At 44.7% G+C, this 20,860-nt stretch overlaps 1 protein-coding gene across 1 annotated transcript; it reads left to right on the forward strand.

Annotated features, from left to right (window-relative positions):
- The first annotated feature begins 656 nt into the window (after positions 1-656).
- LOC145341273 (5-hydroxytryptamine receptor 3A-like) lies at positions 657-20,328 on the forward strand. Its single transcript, XM_080186198.1, has 9 exons — positions 657-744; positions 4,821-4,978; positions 5,082-5,126; positions 8,036-8,145; positions 10,156-10,325; positions 12,339-12,499; positions 14,312-14,522; positions 18,783-19,007; positions 20,093-20,328. Exons 1-9 carry the CDS (start codon positions 657-659, stop codon positions 20,326-20,328), a joined length of 1,404 nt encoding a protein of 467 aa, XP_080042324.1.
- The last annotated feature ends 532 nt before the right edge of the window (positions 20,329-20,860 follow it).

Genomic DNA, 20,860 nt, shown 5'->3' on the forward strand with positions numbered 1-20,860 from the left:
TGCACTCCCTCCAAGGCCATAATATCCTTGTGTAAGTACGGCGCCCAAAACTCTAAATTATAACCTAATATTAAACTGAAATGAGGAACATCTATAAATGCTCAAACTGTATTATTGTGCCAAATCTGTTACACATTTTCACTTAGAATCTTAGGCTCCCTACAGTGAAGAATGAAGCCTATCAAGCCTGCACCAATAGTAATCCCAATCAGGCCCTAGCCCCATAATCGATTATTCCTGTAACCCTACGTATTTATCCTGCCCCTTACACTATGGGGCAATTTAGCATGGCCAATCTGCCTAACCTGCACATCTTTGGATTATGGAGGGCAACCAGAGCACTTGGAAGAAACTCAAGCTGACACGGGGAGAATGTGCAGACTCCACATCGACAGTGACCCGAGGCTGGAATTGAACGCGGATTCCTGGCATTGTGAGGCAGCACTGCTAACCAATGTGCCACCGTGCCACCCCCTACAAGGTTAAATGTTATGACTCTGCTTTTAACAATTCAATAATACTGCCTGAGGAGGGACACAGGAATTCTCACCAGAGAAACAGGTGTGAATGGGTTAATTGGACAGAGCTAGTCCAGTAACCATGGGGATGCAGTATTATAAAATGTGCCTTTGAGCTGTTGCCGCAGTTGGTAAGGAATGGCTCTCGGCAGCTCCTTTGGTTTCAGCCTCAGCGCTCCTCAGAGCTCCTTCATCCTCTCCATAATGTTCATCTGCTTGTTTCAGGGTAAGAACTCACATCTCTCAAAATGCATGAATATTTCCATGGGAACAGGGAAGACTAAAAGAAGATTTAATCAAAGTTTTACAAATCAAATAAAAGATTTTCTTCAGTAGAGTGAATAGAGAGAGGAGATTTCCTCTGGTTGGAGAATCAGTGATCAACCAATTTAACATTGTAAAGAGAATAAATTAATGGGGAGAGCATGGGGAGATGGGATTCGTTTGGGATTAATACTGGGCTAATAGGAGAGAGCGGGATAATGGGATTAGTTTAGGATTGATACTGAGCTATGGGAAAAGAGTGGGGCAGTGGATTAGCTTGGGGAGTGATACTAGGCTATGGAGAGAGAGCAGGACTGTAGGATTAGTTTGGGATTGATACTGGTCTATAGGAAAAGAGCGGGGCAGTGGAATTAGTTTGGGATTGATACTGGGCTATGGGGAGAGAGCAGGACAGTGGGATCAGTTTGAGGATTGATATTGAGCTATGGGGAGAGTACAGGGCAGTGGGAATAGTTTAGGATTGTTACTGGGCTATGGAGAGATTATGGGGCATTGGGATTAGTTTGAGGTTTGATACTGGGCAATGGGAAGAGGGCAGGATGGTGGGATTAGTTTGGCATTGATACTGGGCAATGGGAAGAGGGCAGGATGGTGGGATTAGTTTGACATTGATACTGGGCTACAGGAAGAGAGCTGGTCAGTAGGATTAGTTGACCAGTGCTGATACTGGGCTATGGGGCGAGACAGTGGAGCAGTGGGATTAGTTTGACAATATTCCAGCAATAGTACTGAAGATTTGTGCTCTAGAACTTGCCGAACCCATAGCCAAGCTGTTCCAGTACAGTTATAACACTGATATTTACCCAGCAATGTGGAAAACTGCCCAGATATGTCCTGTATTCAAAAAGCAGCAGGACAAATCCAATTTCCGCCAAATCGGTCTACTCTTGATCATCAGTAAAGTGATTCACTCACACACCACACCAGGCAAGGTCATGTGTGTTTGAGAAACTGAGGAAATATAGGTTTTCATAAAACAACTTCTGTTGTATATTTAAATAGTTGCATGATTGTTTTAAGAGCTGGTTACATGATTTGATGGTGATGTCATTGGGGTGTTTCAAAGGCTCCTGCTTTTAGTTTCAGTTTGTGCTCTGTACAGAGAACAACTCTTTCAATAAACCAGTTATGTGTTACTTTGAATCTACATGTGCAAACCACATCTTTAAAACCCACAACTCCTAACATAGTTAGGACATTACAACTGTGCAGAAAACCATTCAGCCTGCTGTGCGTCTGCCAACTCTTTGGAAGAGTTATTCAGTAATACACCAACTGCAACTTCCTCTCCAAGTCTCTCAACTTCCTGACTTGGAAATATATTGCCGTTCCTTCACTGTCCCTGGGTCAACATCCTGGAATTCTCTTCCAAACAGCACAGTGAGTGTACCTACACCAGATGGACTGCAGTATTCAAGGAGGTAGTTTCCCACCACCTTCTCAAGGGCAATAAGGGATCGCCCACATCCCATGAACAAATAAATTTTAAAAAGTTTAGTCCCACTGTCCCCATAGCTCTCAAATGTTTATATTTCAAACTATTTATTCAATGTCTTTTTGAATGTTACTATTGAATCAGCTTGCAAAGTTGTGAATCTTGAAATTCTCTGCCCTTGAGAGGTGTGGGCTGGAATTCTCTGGTCTTGTACACCCTATCGCTGCAGCCGGCAAGAATGGAGAATTTGGTGCTCAGTCAAATCTCCATTCACTGCAGCGGGACCGGAGAATCCCAGCCACAGGCAAGGTTGGAGAATTCAGACTGTGAATGTTTAGTGGTTGAATATGTCTGAAGGCAGAGGTTGATAGTTTTTTTGTCACTAAGGGTATAAGGGATAGGGATTTAGGGTGGGAAATTGGAGTTGAGATAGAAGATTAGTAATGATCTTAGTGAATGGTGGAAAAGACTTGAAGGGCTGAATGGCCTACTCTGCTTTTATTTCTTATGCTTACCATTAGATCATAAGATGCAGGAATAGATGTAGCCATTCAATCCATCGAGTCTGCTCTGCCATTCAATGATCTCATGACTGATTTGGTGTGGTAATCCTCAAATCCATTTTCCCACCTTAGCCTCATAACCCTTGATTCCCTTACTGATTAAAAATCTATGTCAACTTGAACATACTTAACAACCCAGCCTCTACAGCCCTCGGTGTAAAGAATTCCACAGATTCACTACCCTCTGAGAGAAGAAGTTCCTCCTCGTCTCTGTCCAATCTTCACCAATCTCACAAGGCAGTCAAATGCAGGTTAATTGGGCCTGTACTCGTTAGAGTTAAGAAGGTTGAGGGGGGATCTTATAGAGACTTACAAGATAGACAGAGGGGAACCAGTGGATGTGGTGTTTTTAGATTTCCAAAAGGCGTTTGATAAGGTGCCTCACAAAAGGTTGCTGCAAAAGGTTAGGGTGAATGGAGTTGGGGGTAAGGTGTTAGCGTAGATAGAGGATTGGTTGTCTTATAGGAAGCAGAGAGTTGGAATCAATGGGTGCTATTCTGGTTGGCATTTGGTGACTAGTGGAGTGCCGCAGGGATCAGTGCTGGGGCCTCAACTGTTTATTATTTACATTGATGATCTGGAGGAGGGGGCTGAGTGTAGGGTGATGAAATTTGCTGATGACATGAAGATGAGTGGAAAAGCAAATTGCGTGGAGGGTGTGGAAAGTCTGCAGAGAGATCTGGATAGGCTGAGCGAGTGGGCGAGGACCTGGCAGATGGAGTACAATGTCAGCAAATGTGAAGTTAGCCACTTTGGTAGAAATAATAGTTGGAGGGATTATTATTTAAAAGGCGAAAAGTTGCAGCATGCTACGGTGCAGAGGGACCTGGGGGTCCTTGTGCACGAGTCGCAAAAACCCAGTCTGCAGGTGCAGCAGGTGATCAAGAAGGCGAATGGAAAGTTGGCCTTTATAACGAGGGAGATAGAATATAAAAGCAGGGAGGTCTTGCTGCAACTGTACAGGGTACTGGTGAGGCCACCGCTGGAGTACTGTGTGCAGTTTTGGCCGCCGCACTTGCGGAAGGATATATTGGCCTTGGAGGGAGTGCAGAGAAGGTTCACTAGGCTGATACCGGAGATGAGGGGGTTAGCCTATGAAAAGAGATTGAATAGACTGGGTTTGTACTCGTTGGAGTTTAGAAGGCTGAGAGGGGTTCTTATAGAGACATATAAGATAATGAAGGGGATAGATAGGGTTGAGGTAGAGAGATTCTTCCCGCTTAGAAAGGATAGCGGGACTAGAGGGCACAGTCTCAAAATAAGTGGGGGGGGACAGTTTTGATCGGAGTTGAGGAGGAACTTCTTCACTCAAAGGGTGGTGAATCTCTGGAATTCTCTGCCCGTTGAAGTGGTGGAGGCTACCTCGCTGAATATATTTAAGTCACGGGTAGATAGATTTCTGATAGACAGGGGAGTTAAGGGTTATAGGGAGAAAGCGGGAAAGTGGAACTGATCCACTTCAAATCAGCCATGATCTTATTGAATGGCGGGGCAGGCTTGAAGGGCTAGATGGCCTACTCCTGCTCCTATTTCTTATGTTCTTATAATGAAGTGGCTAGATAGGGTAGAGGTAGAGAGAATCTTCCCACTTAGAATGGAAAACAGAACTAGAGGGCACAACCTCAAAATAAGAGGGGGGGGACAGTTTAGAACGGAGCTGAGGAGGAACTTCTTCACTCAAAGGGTGGTGAATCTCTGGAATTCTCTGCCCGTTGAAGTGGTGGAGGCTACCTCATTGAATATATTTAAGTCACGGGTAGATAGGTTTCTGATAGACAAGGGAATTAAGGGTTATGGGGAGAAAGCGGGAAAGTGGAACTAATCCACTTCAGAGCAGCCATGATCTTATTGAATGGCGGGGCAGGCTCGAAGAGCTAGATGGCTTACTCCTGCTCCTATTTCTTTTGTTCTTATGTTTTAATTTGTGGCATGAATAATCTTTCTCCACACCTCCTCTCTGGTTCTATTGCGTCTCTGATGAGTTGTTGTAAAGTCAATTCAGCTTCTTTCCATTTCCAGTTCACTTTTCCCATCTCAGCCTCTCTGATTCAGACGGAGCTCGCTTTATAAAAATGTTCGCTGAAGTTTTTGAAAACAGAGCCTTTCGCCCGGTGAAGAATTTCAGCCAAACACTGGATATCAACATCACCATTTATCTCCACGCGATACTGGGCCTGGTATGGAGACATTTGAAACCTGCGCTCTAACATTTCAGACAGGCTTTGGCTAAAGTTTTCAGATGTTAAATGCTCATGATCCTCATTTTACTCTCACTTCTAGGATGAGAAACAAGAAATTCTGACGACCTACATCTGGATGGAACAGGTGAGTGATTGAGTTTGGGTAAAAATTCAAAGTCTTACATTTATATAGCACCTTTCATGGCCTCAAGATTATGGGGTCGAGGTTACAATCAGATCAGCCATGGTCTTATCGAATGATGAGACAGGTTCAAAAGGATGAGTGGCCTACTCCTGCTCCTAATTTGTATGATCCCAAAGTATTTGGTTATGTAATTTTTGACATGTGGTCACTGTTGTAATGCAGCCAATCAGTGCACAGCAGGTTCTCACAAATAACAGTGTGATAATCACCAGATAATCATGATTTTCTTTGTGATTTTAGTTGAGGATTGAGCATGCTTGCTTTTAATACTTGAAGGTTTTTTGTATGGGTTCCAGTCTCACTCCAGCACCTTGAATTGATTTTATTATTGTGCCATGTATTAACATACAGTGAAAAATATTGTTTCTTGTGCGCTTGACAGACGAAGCATACCATTCATAAGGAGGGAAACGAGACAGTGCAGAATGTGGTATTACAGTCATAGCTACGGTGTAGAGAAAGATCACCTTAATGCCAGGTAGGTCCATTCAACAGTCTGGCAGCAGCAGTGAAGTAGCTATTCTTGAGTTGGTTGGTAAGTGACCTCAGAGGTTTGTATCTTTTTCCTGGTGGAAGAGAGAATGTCCGGGGTGCATGGGGTCCTTAATTATGCTGGCTGCTTTGTTGAGGCAGCAGGAAGTGTAGACAGAGTCAATGGACGAGAGGCTGGTTTGCATGATGGTTTGGTTACATTCAGGACCTTTTGTAGTTTCTTGTGGTCTTGGGCAGAACAGGAGTCCATACCAAGCTGTTATACAACCAGAAAGAATGGTTTCTATGGTGCATCTGTAACAGTTGGTGAGAGTCGTAGCTGACATCCCAAATTTCCTCAGTCTTCTAAGAAAGTAGAAGTATTGGTGGGCTTTCTTAACTATGGGGGGACCAGGATAAGTTGTTGGTGATCTGGACATCTAAAAGCTTAAAGCTCTTGACCCTTTCTACTTCATCCCCATTGATGTAGACAGGGGCATGTTCTCCTTCATGCTTCCTGAAGTTGATGACAATCTCCTTTGTTTTGTTGACGTATTCCATTCCCTTGAGTGTGTACATGGAGTGACACTCCTAATTTCTGAGGTAGCTTTATAATGAGATGTTAGACTAAAGGTCCCCCCCAACTCTTGAATGGATTTCAAAGACCCTCATGGTACTATTTCGAAGACGAGCAGGATTTCCAGGGCAATAACAAATGACCTGGTTATGATCCCACCGCTGTTTGTGGGAGCTTGCTGTGCATCAATTGGTTTCCTGCTTCATGGCAATGAATGCAATTCAAAACTCTTCATTAGCTGAAAAACACCAAGGGATGACTTCAGTTTGTAAAAAGATGGAGTTGATTCAGAATTTGCTTCAGCCAACCAATGAGCAGGACTCACCATTAGCTAGACTTGATTGTAAACCAATCGGTCTCATTATATTTTATGTTGCAAGTTGCTGGAAGTGGGAAATGGAAATAATGTAGTGTCCTTAATGTCTGGCAGCTGAGTGAACAGCTGTGGATTTCTTTAACCAACCAGATTGAAGTAGCGGCACAGTGGCACAGTGGTTAGCACAGCTGCCTCACAGCATCAGGGACCTGGTTCAATTCTGGCCTTGGGTCACCGCCTGTGCAGAGTCTGCATGTTCTCCCCATGTCTGCCTGGGTTTCCTCCAGGTGCTTCGGTTTCCTCCCACAGTCCAAAGATGTGCAGGTGAGGGGCTTGGCCATGGTAACTTTCCCCTCAGTGTCCCAAGGTGTGTAGGTTAGGGGATTAGCGGAGTGAATGCTTGGGATTACAGGAATATGGCAGGGTCTGGCTTGAGTAAGATGCTCTGTCAGATAGTTGGTGCAGACTTGATGGACTGAATGGCCTCCCTCTGTAATGTACTGATTCTATAAGGATTGTGAAATGATCTGCTCAAAGTCTGAACCAGGAAGTTTCAATCAGAATGGTGAATTCATAATTAAATGAGAGACAGAAAATGAAATTAAGAGAGAGTAGAAAAGTTTGCATTGCGAGAGAGAAAAAAGGATTGAAGATTTTTTTGTACTTTTATCAATATTTCTTATCTCTGTTGGAGGTGCTTAACAGGTTGATGGGGAGGGAGGGGTTAGAGAAGGGCGGTCTGAGGGGTTGATTGGGGGGTTGATGAAGGGGTGGGAGTTGAGGATGTTGAAGGGGGAGGGTGGGTTTGGTGTGGTTGATTGGGAGGGGGATTGATGGGGAACGGGATTGATGGGGGAGCAGCAGTTGGCAATGTTGATGGGGAAGGAGGCTTGGGGAGGTTGATGGGGAGGAGGAGGTAGATGGGGGTGTTTGGAGGGATTGATCAGGGAGGCGGAGGTTTGGGAAGGTTGATGGGGAGGAGGGTTGGGAGGGTAATGGGGAGGGGGAAACTTGAGGAGGTTGATCAGGAGGGGAGTTTGATGGGCAGGGGTGTTTGGGGAGATTGATGAGGGAAGAGGAGGTTTGGGAAGGTTGATGAGGAGGGAGGGGTTGATGGGGGGTTTGGGGAGGCTGATGGGGAGGGGGAGATATGGGGGATTGATGAAGGAAGGTTTGAGGGGTTGATGGGGAAGGAGGGTTTGGGGGGTTGATGGGGAGGGGGTTTGGGGGGTTGATGGGGAAACGGGTTGGGGAAGTTGATGGAGAGGAGTGTTTGAGAGGGTTGATGAGGAGGGAGGGGTTTTGGGGTCTTGGTGGGGGAGGGGGGTTTGGGGGGGGTTGATGGGGGAGGTGGGTTGGGGGAGGGGGAAAATTCCAGATTCTTATTGATTTCTGCTCTGGGGGGCAGCAGGGGGGGGTGCGAGGCAGTGGTTTTTTTTTCCCCATTACTGCAGGTTGTAAAAAGACATCTGCTTTCTCTTGCAGAGTTGGTTTCATGAGTTCCTGATTTGGGACCCATCAGATTTTAGTGGGAAAGACTTGGTAGCTCTGCCGACGGAGATGCTGTGGCTTCCTGACACCCTCATCATTGAGATGTAAGTGAAGACTAGCACATTACCCTCTTATCAGGCACAGCCGTGACTAAGGTTTTGCATGTTGGCTTTCAGCTCGAGGCCTCACTCTGAGCATATCACCTGCCTGTAAGGTTCACTTGCCACTCTGTCACTTCCTACACTGTGGGAATGCTGTCCCTTCTTTCCAACATTGGGGTTGTCACTTCTGGTTTGAGTCTTATTGATACACACAAACACATGCATACATACCTCACTAGACAAATAAGATCTTCCCATTCTTCCACAAGAAGACACACATTTTATTGCCCTCCCGCCAGTACATTGAAGGCAAGTAGGTACATTAAATCCAGAAAGCAGCCTTCCCACTGCCTACCCAGCACCCTGCTATTTCCCATCCTGTTACCCTACCCACCCTGGCACCCTATCTTCTTTTTATCCACTCATGGAATGTGGGCTTCGCTGGCTGGGTCGGCATTTATTGCACATCCCTAATTGCCCTTGAACTGAGTGGCTTACTTGCTCATTTCAGAGGGCAGTTAAGTGTCAACCACATTGCTGTGGTTCTGGTGTCACATGGAGGCCAGACCAGGCAAAGACAGCAGATTTCTTTCCCTAAAGCACATTAGTGAAATAGACAGGTTTTTACGTCAGTCAACAATGATTTCATGGTCATCTGGACTTTTAATTCAGATTTTTAGTGAATTCAAATTTCACCATCTGTCATGGTGGGATTTGAACCCGGGTCCCCAGAGCTTTACCTAGGTTTCTGGATCACTCATCTTGTGACAATACTACCACAAGATCATCTTCTGGCTCGCACCTTAGTCACTTCCCTGCTTACCTCACACTCATTTGCTAACACAGTGAGAAACTATTTAAATGTCCTAAGGCTTTTCACTGTGTTACTGAATGAAGGCTTATCAAAATTACACAAAGGTGTGGCTTGGAATCTCCCCTAGGATCCTGCACCACAAGGAAGGACTTGGAGAACAGATACGCTCCACATTTCGGAGAAGGCCTGGTTTGGAAGTCTGGGCCAGAAGCTCTGTTGTTGGTTAATACAAAGGATGCAGGGCAGTGATCTGATGGCGACTGCTGCTCCTCAAAAGATTTGGCTCGTTCATTCAATCGGGGCAATTTTAGCCGGACCCACTACTGAAAGTCACTAAGCTTATGTAAAACTAACATTCCACTCAGTGTTCTTAAAATGACCTTGGTTCAAGGTTTCATCTGGAAGACAACAATTCTGTCAGTGCAGCACTGGGAATGTCAGCCTGAACTATCTGCTCAAATGCCTGGAATGGGGCTTGAACTTATGACCTTCCGATTCAGGACCACGAGAGTTCTATCTGCAGAGCATGGGCTGACACTTAACTACCCTCTCATTAATTTAAAAGCATAGATTCCTTTCCATTTTTCTGATGGGCGGCATAGTGGCATAGTGGTTAGCACTGCTGCCTCACAGCACCAGAGATGCAGGTTTGATTCCTGGTTGGGGTGTGGAGTTTGCACATTCTCCCTGTGTCTGCGTGGGTTTCCTCTGGGTGCCCGGGTTTCCTCCCACAGCCCAAAGATGTGCTGGTTAAGTTCACTGGCCATTCTAAATTGTGGGTATGCCGGCGTTGGACTGGCGTAAACACAGTAAAAAGTCTGACAACACCAGGTTTTAGTCCAACCTATTTATTTGATAATATACTCACAAGCTTTCGGGGTTAGCCCCTTCGTCAGGTGAATCACCTGACGAAGGGGCTAACCCCGAAAGCTTGTGAGTATATTATCAAACAAATAGGTTGGACTAAAACCTGGTGTTGTCAGACTTTTTACCATTCTAAATTGACCCTAGTGTTAGGGGATAAGCAGGGTAAGTGTGTGTGCTTATGGGAATAGGGCCTGGGAGGGATTGTGGTGGTACAGGCTTAAAGGGCCGAATGGCCTCTTTTTGTACTATAGAGATTCTATGTGCATGTTTAAAAAAAAACTGACAGAAAAAGCAAGAAGTTAATAGGTTTAATTTGTTCTGTTTTGAAACAGGGTTGACGAGGATAAATCACCTGACACTCCATACCTGTATGTACATCACACGGGGCAGGTTATCTATGGGAAACCACTGAGAATTGTCAGCTCCTGTAATCTCAACGTTTTGTACTTCCCCTTTGACATTCAGAAATGTCCACTCACAGCTTCGCCCATCGTCTTTCATGGTAACCATTCATTGACTGTTTTTTAGCGGTGTCTGAGTTCAACAGTATTAGGAACATTTGTAACTGAATGTCAGCCATCTTAACTTAAAGTCACAAGAACAGAGAATTCAGGAAAAGCTCAGCGGTTCTGGCAGCACCTGGGAGGAGAGAAAGCAAATGTTTCGAGTCATTTTGTCTTTTCATCTGAGCTGTTCTGATGGAGAGTCAAATGGACCTGAACGTTAATTCTGGCTGGAATTTTCCAGCCTTTCTAGTCAGTGGGATTCTCCAGTCCTGCTGCAGTGAATAGAGATTTGGCTGAGTGCCAAATTCTCCAACCTTGCTTTCAGTGGCAGCGGGGTGTGAATGGCCAGAGAATTCTGGTCCCTGTTTCTCTCTCTACAGGTGCTGACAGGCCTGCTGAGTTTTTCCAACATGTTCTATTTATGTTCCAGATTCCAGCATCCACAGTATTTTGCTTACCTTACAGCAAGAATGTGGAGTAAGTGTGCAGACATCCATTGACATAATTGATTGGGTGAACTCAACGCTTGGGCAGGATTCACACAGCACTAACCAAATTCAGAAGTCGTTCCCAGGGTGGAGCCAGGGTGACTTTTGTGTGGAAAGGAGTATTTAATGGGGACAAGTAGAGGGAAATTTACTCTGTATTTAACCCATGCTGGGTGGCAGAGTGGTAATGTCACTGGGCTGGTAATCTCGAGACTCGGGCTGAAGCTCTGGCTGTCTGGGTTCAAGTCTCATCATGGTGAAGTTGATGCTTAATTAATAGAATCTGGGATCTAAAGCTAGTCTCAGTCACAGACTCCTTGAAGCTATCATCGTTTGTCATTGGAACATATCTGATTCACTCATATCCTAAACAGAAGGATATCTGCCGCCTTTACCTAGTCTGGAGTATGCAAAACTCCAGACCCACAGCAGTGTGGTCAACTCCGAAATGGCCCAATGTAACACTTATTCAAGGGCAATTAGGGATGGGCAATAAATGTTGGTCTGGACAATGATGCCTACAACCCATGGAAGAACAAATTTCTAAAAGATGTTTTCCCAAGAGTGTTTGATGGGGACAGTGTAGCAGCAGCTTTACTCTGTACCTAATCCTGTGCTGTACCTTCCTGGGAGCGTTTGATGAGACAGTGTCAAGGGAGCTTTTACTCTGTTTCTAACCCTGTGTTGTATCTGTCCTGGGAGTGTTTGATGGGAGACAGTTTAGAAGGAGCTTTATTCTGGATCTAACCCAATGCTGTACTTGTCCTGGGAGTGTTTGATGGGGATAGTGTACAGGGATCTCTACTCTGTATCTAATCTTATGCTGTACCTGGCCTGGGAGTGTTTGATGGGGGACAGTATAGAGGGACCTTTAGCCTGTGTCTAACCCTGCGCTGGAGTGTTTGATGGGACAATTGTTTAACAGCATCACTAACTGATTTTCTGGTCATTATCAAAATGCTATAGGTGGGAGTTTTCAGTGCTCAATGTTTCTTATGCTGCCATAGTCACTATGGGCTGCATATTACAGAAGGATGGATCCCCACCCCTCAACGCCCCCCACTCCGCCACCCCTCTACCTTCATTCCCCCACCACCAGAAGCAACATCGGTTTGGAGCTGTTTTGCTCCATGCCAGTCTATCCTACAGCTCCAGCATTGACGATAACAGCAATATATTAATGGGGCCAATGGTCTTGGTAACAAGTCTAATTGACCTTTGATTATCCATTTCAATATAACAGGCAGGCTACCGATTTCAGCTTTTGCCCACCTCCTGTATTATGAGGGTGAGCTTGGAGTGGGTGGGTAAATCATGGGGTGGGCAGTCCTCCCACCCCCTCCTGCCACTCACTCAGTGCCCACTGTATTTTACCTGCCTCCCCCTTGACTGTAGGGGAAGATTCAACTTGACATTTCAAAGGTAAGGAATTAACTTGGCTTTTGGGATGTTCTGAGGTTGTGAAAGATGCGACAGAAATGCATGTTTTTCTTTACTATAACCTAACCTCTTGCTCTGCAGACCAGGATGTCAAACTCCACCTCATACAGACCTCAGAGAATATCACCTCCGAATCCAAGAAAATATTTGCAAGCAAGGGAGAGTGGGAGCTGATCCAGATTGAGGCTAATGAACAGAATTACATGGGGGATTGGGCAATCTATCGTTCCATATTGTTGGAGGTAAATCTGTGCGCTGTCTCGCTCCTCTCACTACACACAGCCCAAAAAGGCAGTGAGTAATCAAGGCTCTTTGTTCAGTTCTTGTATTGCGCTGGTCTCTGCTGGATTGTAATTTAGGGTTGGGGTTCTTCAACAGGCCCAAGGTTCAGAATCATCTTGCAGATGAGACCCATCTTGTCTATACTGTTCCTTTGAAAGAGCTATCAAATTAATCCCATCCTCCCTGTTCTTTTCCCACAGTCCTGCAAACTTATTTTTCAAATGTTTAACCGATTATTTTGTAGAAGTTGCTACTGAATCTCCTTTTAAGTGAGTGCATCCCAGGTCAAAACAACTCTTCTTTTTTATTCAATAGTGGGACACGGGCATCGCTGGGTGGCCAGCATTTATTGCCCATTCCTAGTTGCCCTTGACAAGGTGGTGGTGAGCTGCCTTCTTGAATTGCTGAGGTCCACATGTTGTGACTTAACCCACAATGCCTTTAGGGAGAGAATTCTTTGACCCAGTGCCTGCGAAGTAATGGTGATATATTTCCAAGTCAGGACAGTGAGTGGCTTGTAGGGCAACTTGCAGGTAGTGGTGTTCCCATGTATCTGCTGCTCTTGTCCTTCGAGATGAAAGTAGTCATGGGTTTGAAAGTTGCTGTCTGGTGAATTTCTGCAGTGCATCTTGTAGATAGTACAGACTGCTGCTACTGTGCGATGGCGCTGGAAGGAGTAGATGTTTGTGCAGATACAAAAACTTCCCCCATCCTGCTTCTGACTCTTTTTCCAATTATTTTAATCCTGGCTCCTCTGCTTACTGTCTCTCTTTCTCTCTTGCTTCCCAACCTAATGAAACATTTCTTACTTACGCTGCTGAAAATCAATATGATTTTGCGTACCTGTTACATCTCCCCTTAACCATCTCTGCGTTAAGGAGAAATCCTGGCCTCACTGGGTAACTGAAATCCCTCATTCACAGTGTTACTAAACAGCAGAGAGAAAAAAATCAGCCTTTGTTTCTCTTCTTGATTACTATTGGTGGAAAGTGGTTGTGTTCGAACACTGGTTGAGACCCAGATGTGACCCTTGCTGTGAGGCCTCTACAGTTCAATAGCCTGTCAAAAGGCTGAATGGCCTTCTCCTAATTTCTAACGCAAGCTTCTAAGTGATGATTCATGCACAAGGGAGGTCACTGAGGCAGGTTACAAGGGGTTCCCAGTCCTGCAAGGGTCAGTACTTTCAAGAGAGAATCATTCTGAATGAAAACTTTAAAAAAAGCAACAAATATTATTCCTTTCTGCAATCCTTAATGGTCAGTATCAGAACGCAAAGAATTGAGTATCATCCAGTGTTACATAGAATTCCCAGCACAGAGACAGGACATTAACTGCTCCGTGCTGCTATTTATGCTTCACAGCAATCTCCTTCCTCTTCAGTCCATCAATCTATTCATTTACTCCTTTCTCCCTCGTGTTTATTTAACTTTTCCTTAAATACAGCTATTCCCTGTGTCATGAGTTCCACTTTCTCACCACTCTCTGGGTAAACAAGTTTGTCCTGAATTCCTGACTGGATTCATTTGTGACTATGGTATATTTCTGGCCCCTAGCTGTTTTAGTAACACTGTGAATGAGGGACTCTATCGGCCTCTTCCACAAGTGGAAGCATCTTCTTCACATCCACCTGATCAAACCCCTTTGTAACTTGGAGAGTATGAAGCAGGAATTTAACTAACTTTTGTACTTGCTGTCATTTATTTCTGTGCTTTCAGTATTGTTTTTGCTGAGTGGAACAAAATCTCACAGTTCCTTACCTCTCCCTCCCGCAGGTGATGATAAAACGAAGGCCGATGTTTTACATTGTGAACCTACTCATTCCTAGTGCCTTCCTAATGGTGACTGACATCATGAGCTTCTACCTGCCCACTCACAGTTTTGACAGAGCATCCTTTAAGATGACCCTCATGTTGGGGTATTCAATGTTCCTCATCATTGTGAAGGACTTGTTGCCTAGTAACTCAGCCCACACTCCACTGATAGGTAAGACTTGGACTTTCATTGTTAAGAGCAGAAGTAGGCCATTCAGTCCCTCAAACCTGCTCTACCATGTGTTTCAAATTCTACATTCCCATCTATCCCTGATAACCTTTGAACAATAATCAGTCTCCCTCCAACTTAAAAGTATTCAGTGACCCCCAACTCCACCTCCTTCTGAAGTAGAGAGTTCCAAAGTCGCATAACTCTCTGAAAGAAAAAGATTCTCCTAATCTTTGTCCAAATTGACACCTAATTTTAAAATAGTGCCCCCTAGTCCTGGACTCACCCACAAGAGGAAACATCCTTCCCAAATCCACACTGTTAAGACCTTTCAGGATTTGATACACTTCAATCAAGACGCCCCCTCACTCTTCTCAACTCCAGTGGAAACAAGTCCAGTTTGTCTAAACTTTCCTCATAAGACAACCCATTCATTCCAGATATCGATCTAATAAACCTCCTCTGAACTCCCTTCAATGCACTTACACTCTTCCTTAAATAAGGAGGGCAAAACTGCACACAGTATTCGAGAAATAGTCTCAATAATGTCCTGCATAATTGAAGTATAACATTCTTACTTTTATGGTAAATTCATCTTGTGATAAAGGATAAAATTCCAATAGGTATCTTAATTATTTGCTCATGCACTCGAGCATATATACCCTGGGCACATCCGTTCAAATTTCACCATGGCAGCTAATCCCAGTAATGATGGCCATGAAAACTACTAGCAGTTGTTCTGAAAGCCCATCTGGCTCACTAATGTCCTTCAAGCTAGGAAATCTGCCATCCTTAGCTGATCTGGCCTACATGTGACTCCAGATTCACAGCAATGTGGTCAATCCTTAACTGCTGTCAGGGCAATGAGGGATGGGCAACAAATGCCAGCCTTGCCAGTGATGCCCACACCCAGTGAATATGAAGACAGACTGATGTCTCTCTTGGGTGCCATACAGATATACCTAATAATCCTCTCTGAAAACTAACCGCTGATCAAAGAATCAGCTACATACTCAAACTTCTAACAATGAGTGAAAGCTGTATGTTATATATCTGTGTCTGTCACTTGAACTTCCAACTTTTTTTGTATATCAATATTTAAGTGTGTGTCGTGTGTGTGTGTGTCTGTGTGTGTGTTTCTGATACACAGGGGCATTAAGGGTTATGGGGAGAAAGTGGGAAAGTGGAACTGATCCACTTCAGATCAGCCATAATCTTATTGAATGCGGGGCAGGCTTGAAGGGCTAGATGGCCTACTCCTGCTCCTATTTCTTATGTTCGTGTGTGTGTGTGTGTGTGTGTGTGTGCGCGCGCAAATATACCTCTGTGTGCACACAACCAGGTATTCATAATATTCCTGACGCACAATCACAAAGCACATAATACATTGCCAGGTGCAAGTTTATTGAACAAATATCTCCCACTATTCAGTAACCAGGGAAGGAAAGCACTCTCAATGACTGAGAAAGGACTCTTAGGATTTCTGCTTATTCACATCCTGTTTTACCCGAAGCTTTAGTTTAGAGATCAGAAACCTAACACTGGTGTCTTTTATTCTTTTATTTCCTAGCCAGAAATATAATTTGTCACAATTCAATTCCCAACCAAGACATGCAGCTGGTAGTGGCTGACATGTTGGGTAGGGCTGGTTAAATGTGAGCTTCTGTTCCTCCGTGTAAGTTCCAACTCCTCCACTCCATGATCATCATCCCCTCTTAGAACATTCCAAATAAAACTACACAGAATTGACTGTATAGGGACAGGCCATTATGCTCAATACAGACTTCCTCCTACTCTCCTTCATCCCTGCTCATGGCCTAGTGGTATTATTGCTATACTATTAATCCAGAAACTCAGCTAACTTTCTGGGGACTTGGGTTTGAATCTTGCCCAGGCAGGTGGTGGAATTTCAATTCAATAAAAAATATCTGGAATTAAGAATCTACTGATGACCACGAAACCATTGTCGATTGTCGGAAAAACCCACCTGGTTCACTACTGTCCTTTAAGGAAGAAATTTGCTGTGCTTATCTGGTCTGACCTACATGTGACTCCAGAGTCCTCCAACAGCAACTAGGGATGGGCAATAAATGCTGGCCAATGAGCACCACTCATGTCTCAAGAATAAATAAAATAAAACATTTCTTTCTCCTTTACATATTTATCATACAGGAAATGACCAATGATGTTTCATAATGATCTGTGCTGAGGAATCAACTTTTCATTTGCTCAGATCTTCTGATCTCCAGATAGTTGGAGTCTGGATGGAACCTAGAAGATCCCCTACAGAACACACTGACTCTATGGGATTGCCAGGGAGGACTGGACTTCCATTGGTCAATTTCCCTGCTCCCTGGAATCCTCTGCAAAAGTCAGAGGGGTCAATCTTACCATAAAAATTCTAAGTACTGAACAAGTATGAAAATGGGAGTTTCAGGCCCTTATCACATTTAGAGAAAAAAATGAGGCAAAGTGTGGTTCTCTGTAGGAGGGGGAGTGGACTGAGTCTAATCACACTGAGAAGCCTGCTGTTGATCACTAGAGGGCGCTATTGCACAAGTGCCTGATTTCCCAATGCACTATGTACAATAGTACATCATAGTGCATTGGGAGATTGTCACTCCCAATGCCCATGGACATTGCACCCCTCTTTCCAATCGCTATCCCCCTCCCTTGGGTCTCAATCATATATTAAGATATAAATATTAATACCAGCTTTGTGGTCTTCCCACGCACAAGGCTGATTATGTCAACAAATCATAGAATTATAGAATCCTTATAGCGCAAAAAGAGGCTATTTGGCTCATCGAGGCTGCATCAACAACAATCCCACACTCGCCCTAACCTGTGACCCCACATATTTAACCTGCTAATCCCCCGACACTAACGGTAAATTCAGCATGGCCAATCGGCTAACCTGCATATCTTTGGATGTGGGAGGAAACCAGAGCACCCAGAGGAAACCCATGCAGCCACGGGGAGAATGTGCAAACTCCATACAGACAGTCATCCGAGGCCAGAACTGAACCTGGGTCCCTGGCACTGTGCGGCATCACTCCTAACCACTGTGCCGCCCCAGTGCTGGTATCATCACAAGAGGATAGAAACCGGGCACGATCCCAGTTTTTCGCCTCTCTCATGATCTTACCATCTTGCCACACTGATCGACTGGTGAGACGAACCGGCATGATCACTCCCTGAGACCTCGAATGGTTTGGATTTACTTAGCTGTGTAGTTATACAGCTAAGTAATGTTAAACAGAAAAATCTGAGCCTAACTCCTGGGTAACTAAACAAGTGATCCCCTCCTTGTCCCCCAACTTCCCCCCCCCCGTGACATGACCTGACTAGTCACAACCTGACATTCCCTCCCAACCTGACCTGACTGCGCCCTGAGCCACACACTTATTCAAACCATCTACCAACCCTACCCACCTCACCCATCAGACACCCTTCTCACACGCCATACTACCCCTTACCTCCTCTCTGCAGCATTTCAAACAAGCTTTCGGTCAGTTACTTACCAGGACACACAGCTAGTGCCTTATAAAGGGGGTGTGGCTTGTCTTCCCAGATGATTAGGTATTATGGGGAAGGATTTCTGGAGTAGTCAGGCTGGAAGTCCCAGGTAGAATTCTGGAGTTCTGGTGTGGCCCAGAAAAGTAGGAACAAATGGCAATCTGACGGCGATTCCCATTTCTCGCAAGATCTGGGCCGTTATATTTATTAATGATTCAGGCTCAGAATGTGTAAGCTTCCCAATTGTCTTAGAAGGAGAGATTGAGCATGTTGGACCTACATTCTTTGGCTTTTTTAAATTCACCTTCCGGACGTGGGCATCGCTGGCTGGGCCAGCATTTATTACCCATCTCCAGTTGCCCGAGGGCAGTTGAGAATCAACCACATTGCTGTGGATCTGGAGTCACATGTAGGCAAGATCAGGTAAGAATGGCAGATTTTCTTCCCTAAAGGACATTATTGAACCAGATGGATTTTTCTGACAATCGACAATGCTTTCAAGGTCATCAGTAGATTATTAATTCCAGATATTTTTTACTGAATTCAAACACCACCATCTGCCATGGTGGGATTCCAACCTGGATCCTGAGAAGGTTAGCTGAGTTTCTGGATTAATAGTCTAATGATAATACCACTTAGAAGAATGAGAGGGGATCTTATTGAGACATACAAATTTCTAAGGGAATTTGACAGGGCAATGTTTATGTCAATTTAATATTCTTGTTTTCATCGGTCTTGTTGCAGGCATCTTTTTTCTGGTGTCTCTGACCTTTATGGTCACCAGCTTGTTTGAGACCATTCTCATCATCAATGTCATCCACCAGAATGCCAAGCAGAGGAAGGCTGTCCCAGCTTGGATGCGAACCATCATCCTCAACTATGGGGCAAAGCTGTTCTGGCGGAGAGAAGAACAGCGAGTGTACCACCAGATATCCCACTCCCCACGGGCCGCCAACACCACAGACCAAGGTAACATCTGCCTCTTTCATCAGTCCATCACTCCTGCTGTTCTGTCTCAACACAAGAGGGTTTGGGGGTATTGATCCAGGGAATGAAAAATGCTTCCACTGGGGGAGCAGTTGATGGACAAAACATTGACACGTAACAGCTGCTCAGGAGACAAGGAAAAGTAAAGTTATATTTCTCCTGAAATGAGTTGATAGAAAACAACAGCTTGCATTTATATAGCATCTTTGATAAAATAAAATGTCTGGTGAAGCTTATTGGGGAAGTTTATTAACGATAGTTGGCATGGAGCTGCATACGGAGATATTAGGACAGGTGACCCAAACAGGTGACCCAAAGCACAGTGGTGTGTTTTTCTTAATCTTTCATGGGATGTGAGTGCCGCTGACAAAGCCAACATTGCTTGCCCATCCTGGTTTGCCCTTGAATTAAGTGGCTTGCTTGGTCATTTCAGAGGGCAGTTACAAGTCAACCACATAGTTATGGATCTGGAGTCACATGTAGGCTAGACTGGGTGAGGACAGCAGATTTCCTTCCCTAAAGGTTTTCACGACAATTGACAATGGTTTCATGGTAACCATTTCCGAGGCCAGATTTTCAATTCTGATTTTTAATTAAATTTAAATTCCATCAGGAGCTGGGGTCGGACTTGAATGCAAAACCCTGCAGTCATTGGTCTGGGCCTCTCGATGAGAACCATCTCCCCAAATAGAATCGTAGAATCCCTGCAATGCAGAAGGGAGCTATTCGGTTCGTCGAGTCTGCACTGACCACAATCTCACCCAGGCCCTATCCCTGTAACCCCATGTATTTGCTCTGCTCGTCCCCCTGACACGAAAGGGCAATTTATCATCTTTGGAGTGTGGGAGGAGACTGGGAGGAGAGATGCAGAGAGACTTAGGGAATTAATTCTGGAGGTGGGCAGCTGTCATTAGTTGAGGTAAAGGAAATGAAAAAAGCCCTTTCGTCTGAGCTGACCCCTCAGACACACCAAACCTCTCCCATCTTCAACTTTTATGGTTCCCTCAATGTTTTGGAAAGTGCTATGGACACACGGTCCAAACCAATGAACCTCTTGATCCCTACAGACAGCGAGATGAAGAGTTCCGGGCCAGTCGAGATCAATATTCTACAGGGGTTATTGCGGAAGATCGCTGAGGAGGTGGAGGAGATCAAACAGTGCATGGAGCGGTATGACCAAGAACGGGAGGTGGAGAAAGAGTGGCTACAGATTGGCCACATTCTCGACTGCTTCCTTCACTCTGTCTACTTAATATTTTTTGCAGCTTTCTTGTTAACCCTCTCTGTTGCTTGGCTGAAGTGACTTTCCCTATAGCTGGTCCCATGGATTAATGAACCACTGCGGGGTGAGGGATAAGGGAATTTTTTTTTAGCAAGCTATGACGTTCTGGAATATGCTGCCTGAAAGACTGGAGGGAAAAATTTCCATCCTAACTTTCAAAAGACTATTTTAAACACAAGGGGACTTGCATTTACAGTCTCAGGCCACCGCAAAACACTTTTGAAGTATAGTCATTATTGTAACGTAGGAAACACAGTGGTCAATTTGTGCACAGCAAGATCCCACAGACAGCAATGAGATGATGACAAGATAATCTGTTTTAGTGGTGTTGATCAAAGGGTGAATACTAAGACACCAGAGCTTTGTAATCACCACTATGGGGTCTTTCATCATTGAGTCGGCCTATCGAGTCTGCACCAACTCTCCAAAGAACACCTTACCCAGGCCTACCCCTGTAATGCCACATATTTACCCCTAACCTGCACATTTTGGGACACTAGAGTCATAAAGGTTTACAGCATGGAAACAGGTCCTTCGGCCCATACCATCCAGT

The sequence above is a fragment of the Carcharhinus amblyrhynchos genome, chromosome 3 (genome assembly GCF_965287045.1).
Source record: "Carcharhinus amblyrhynchos chromosome 3, sCarAmb.v2.hapA, whole genome shotgun sequence".
In the NCBI taxonomy this organism is placed as follows: domain Eukaryota; kingdom Metazoa; phylum Chordata; class Chondrichthyes; order Carcharhiniformes; family Carcharhinidae; genus Carcharhinus; species Carcharhinus amblyrhynchos.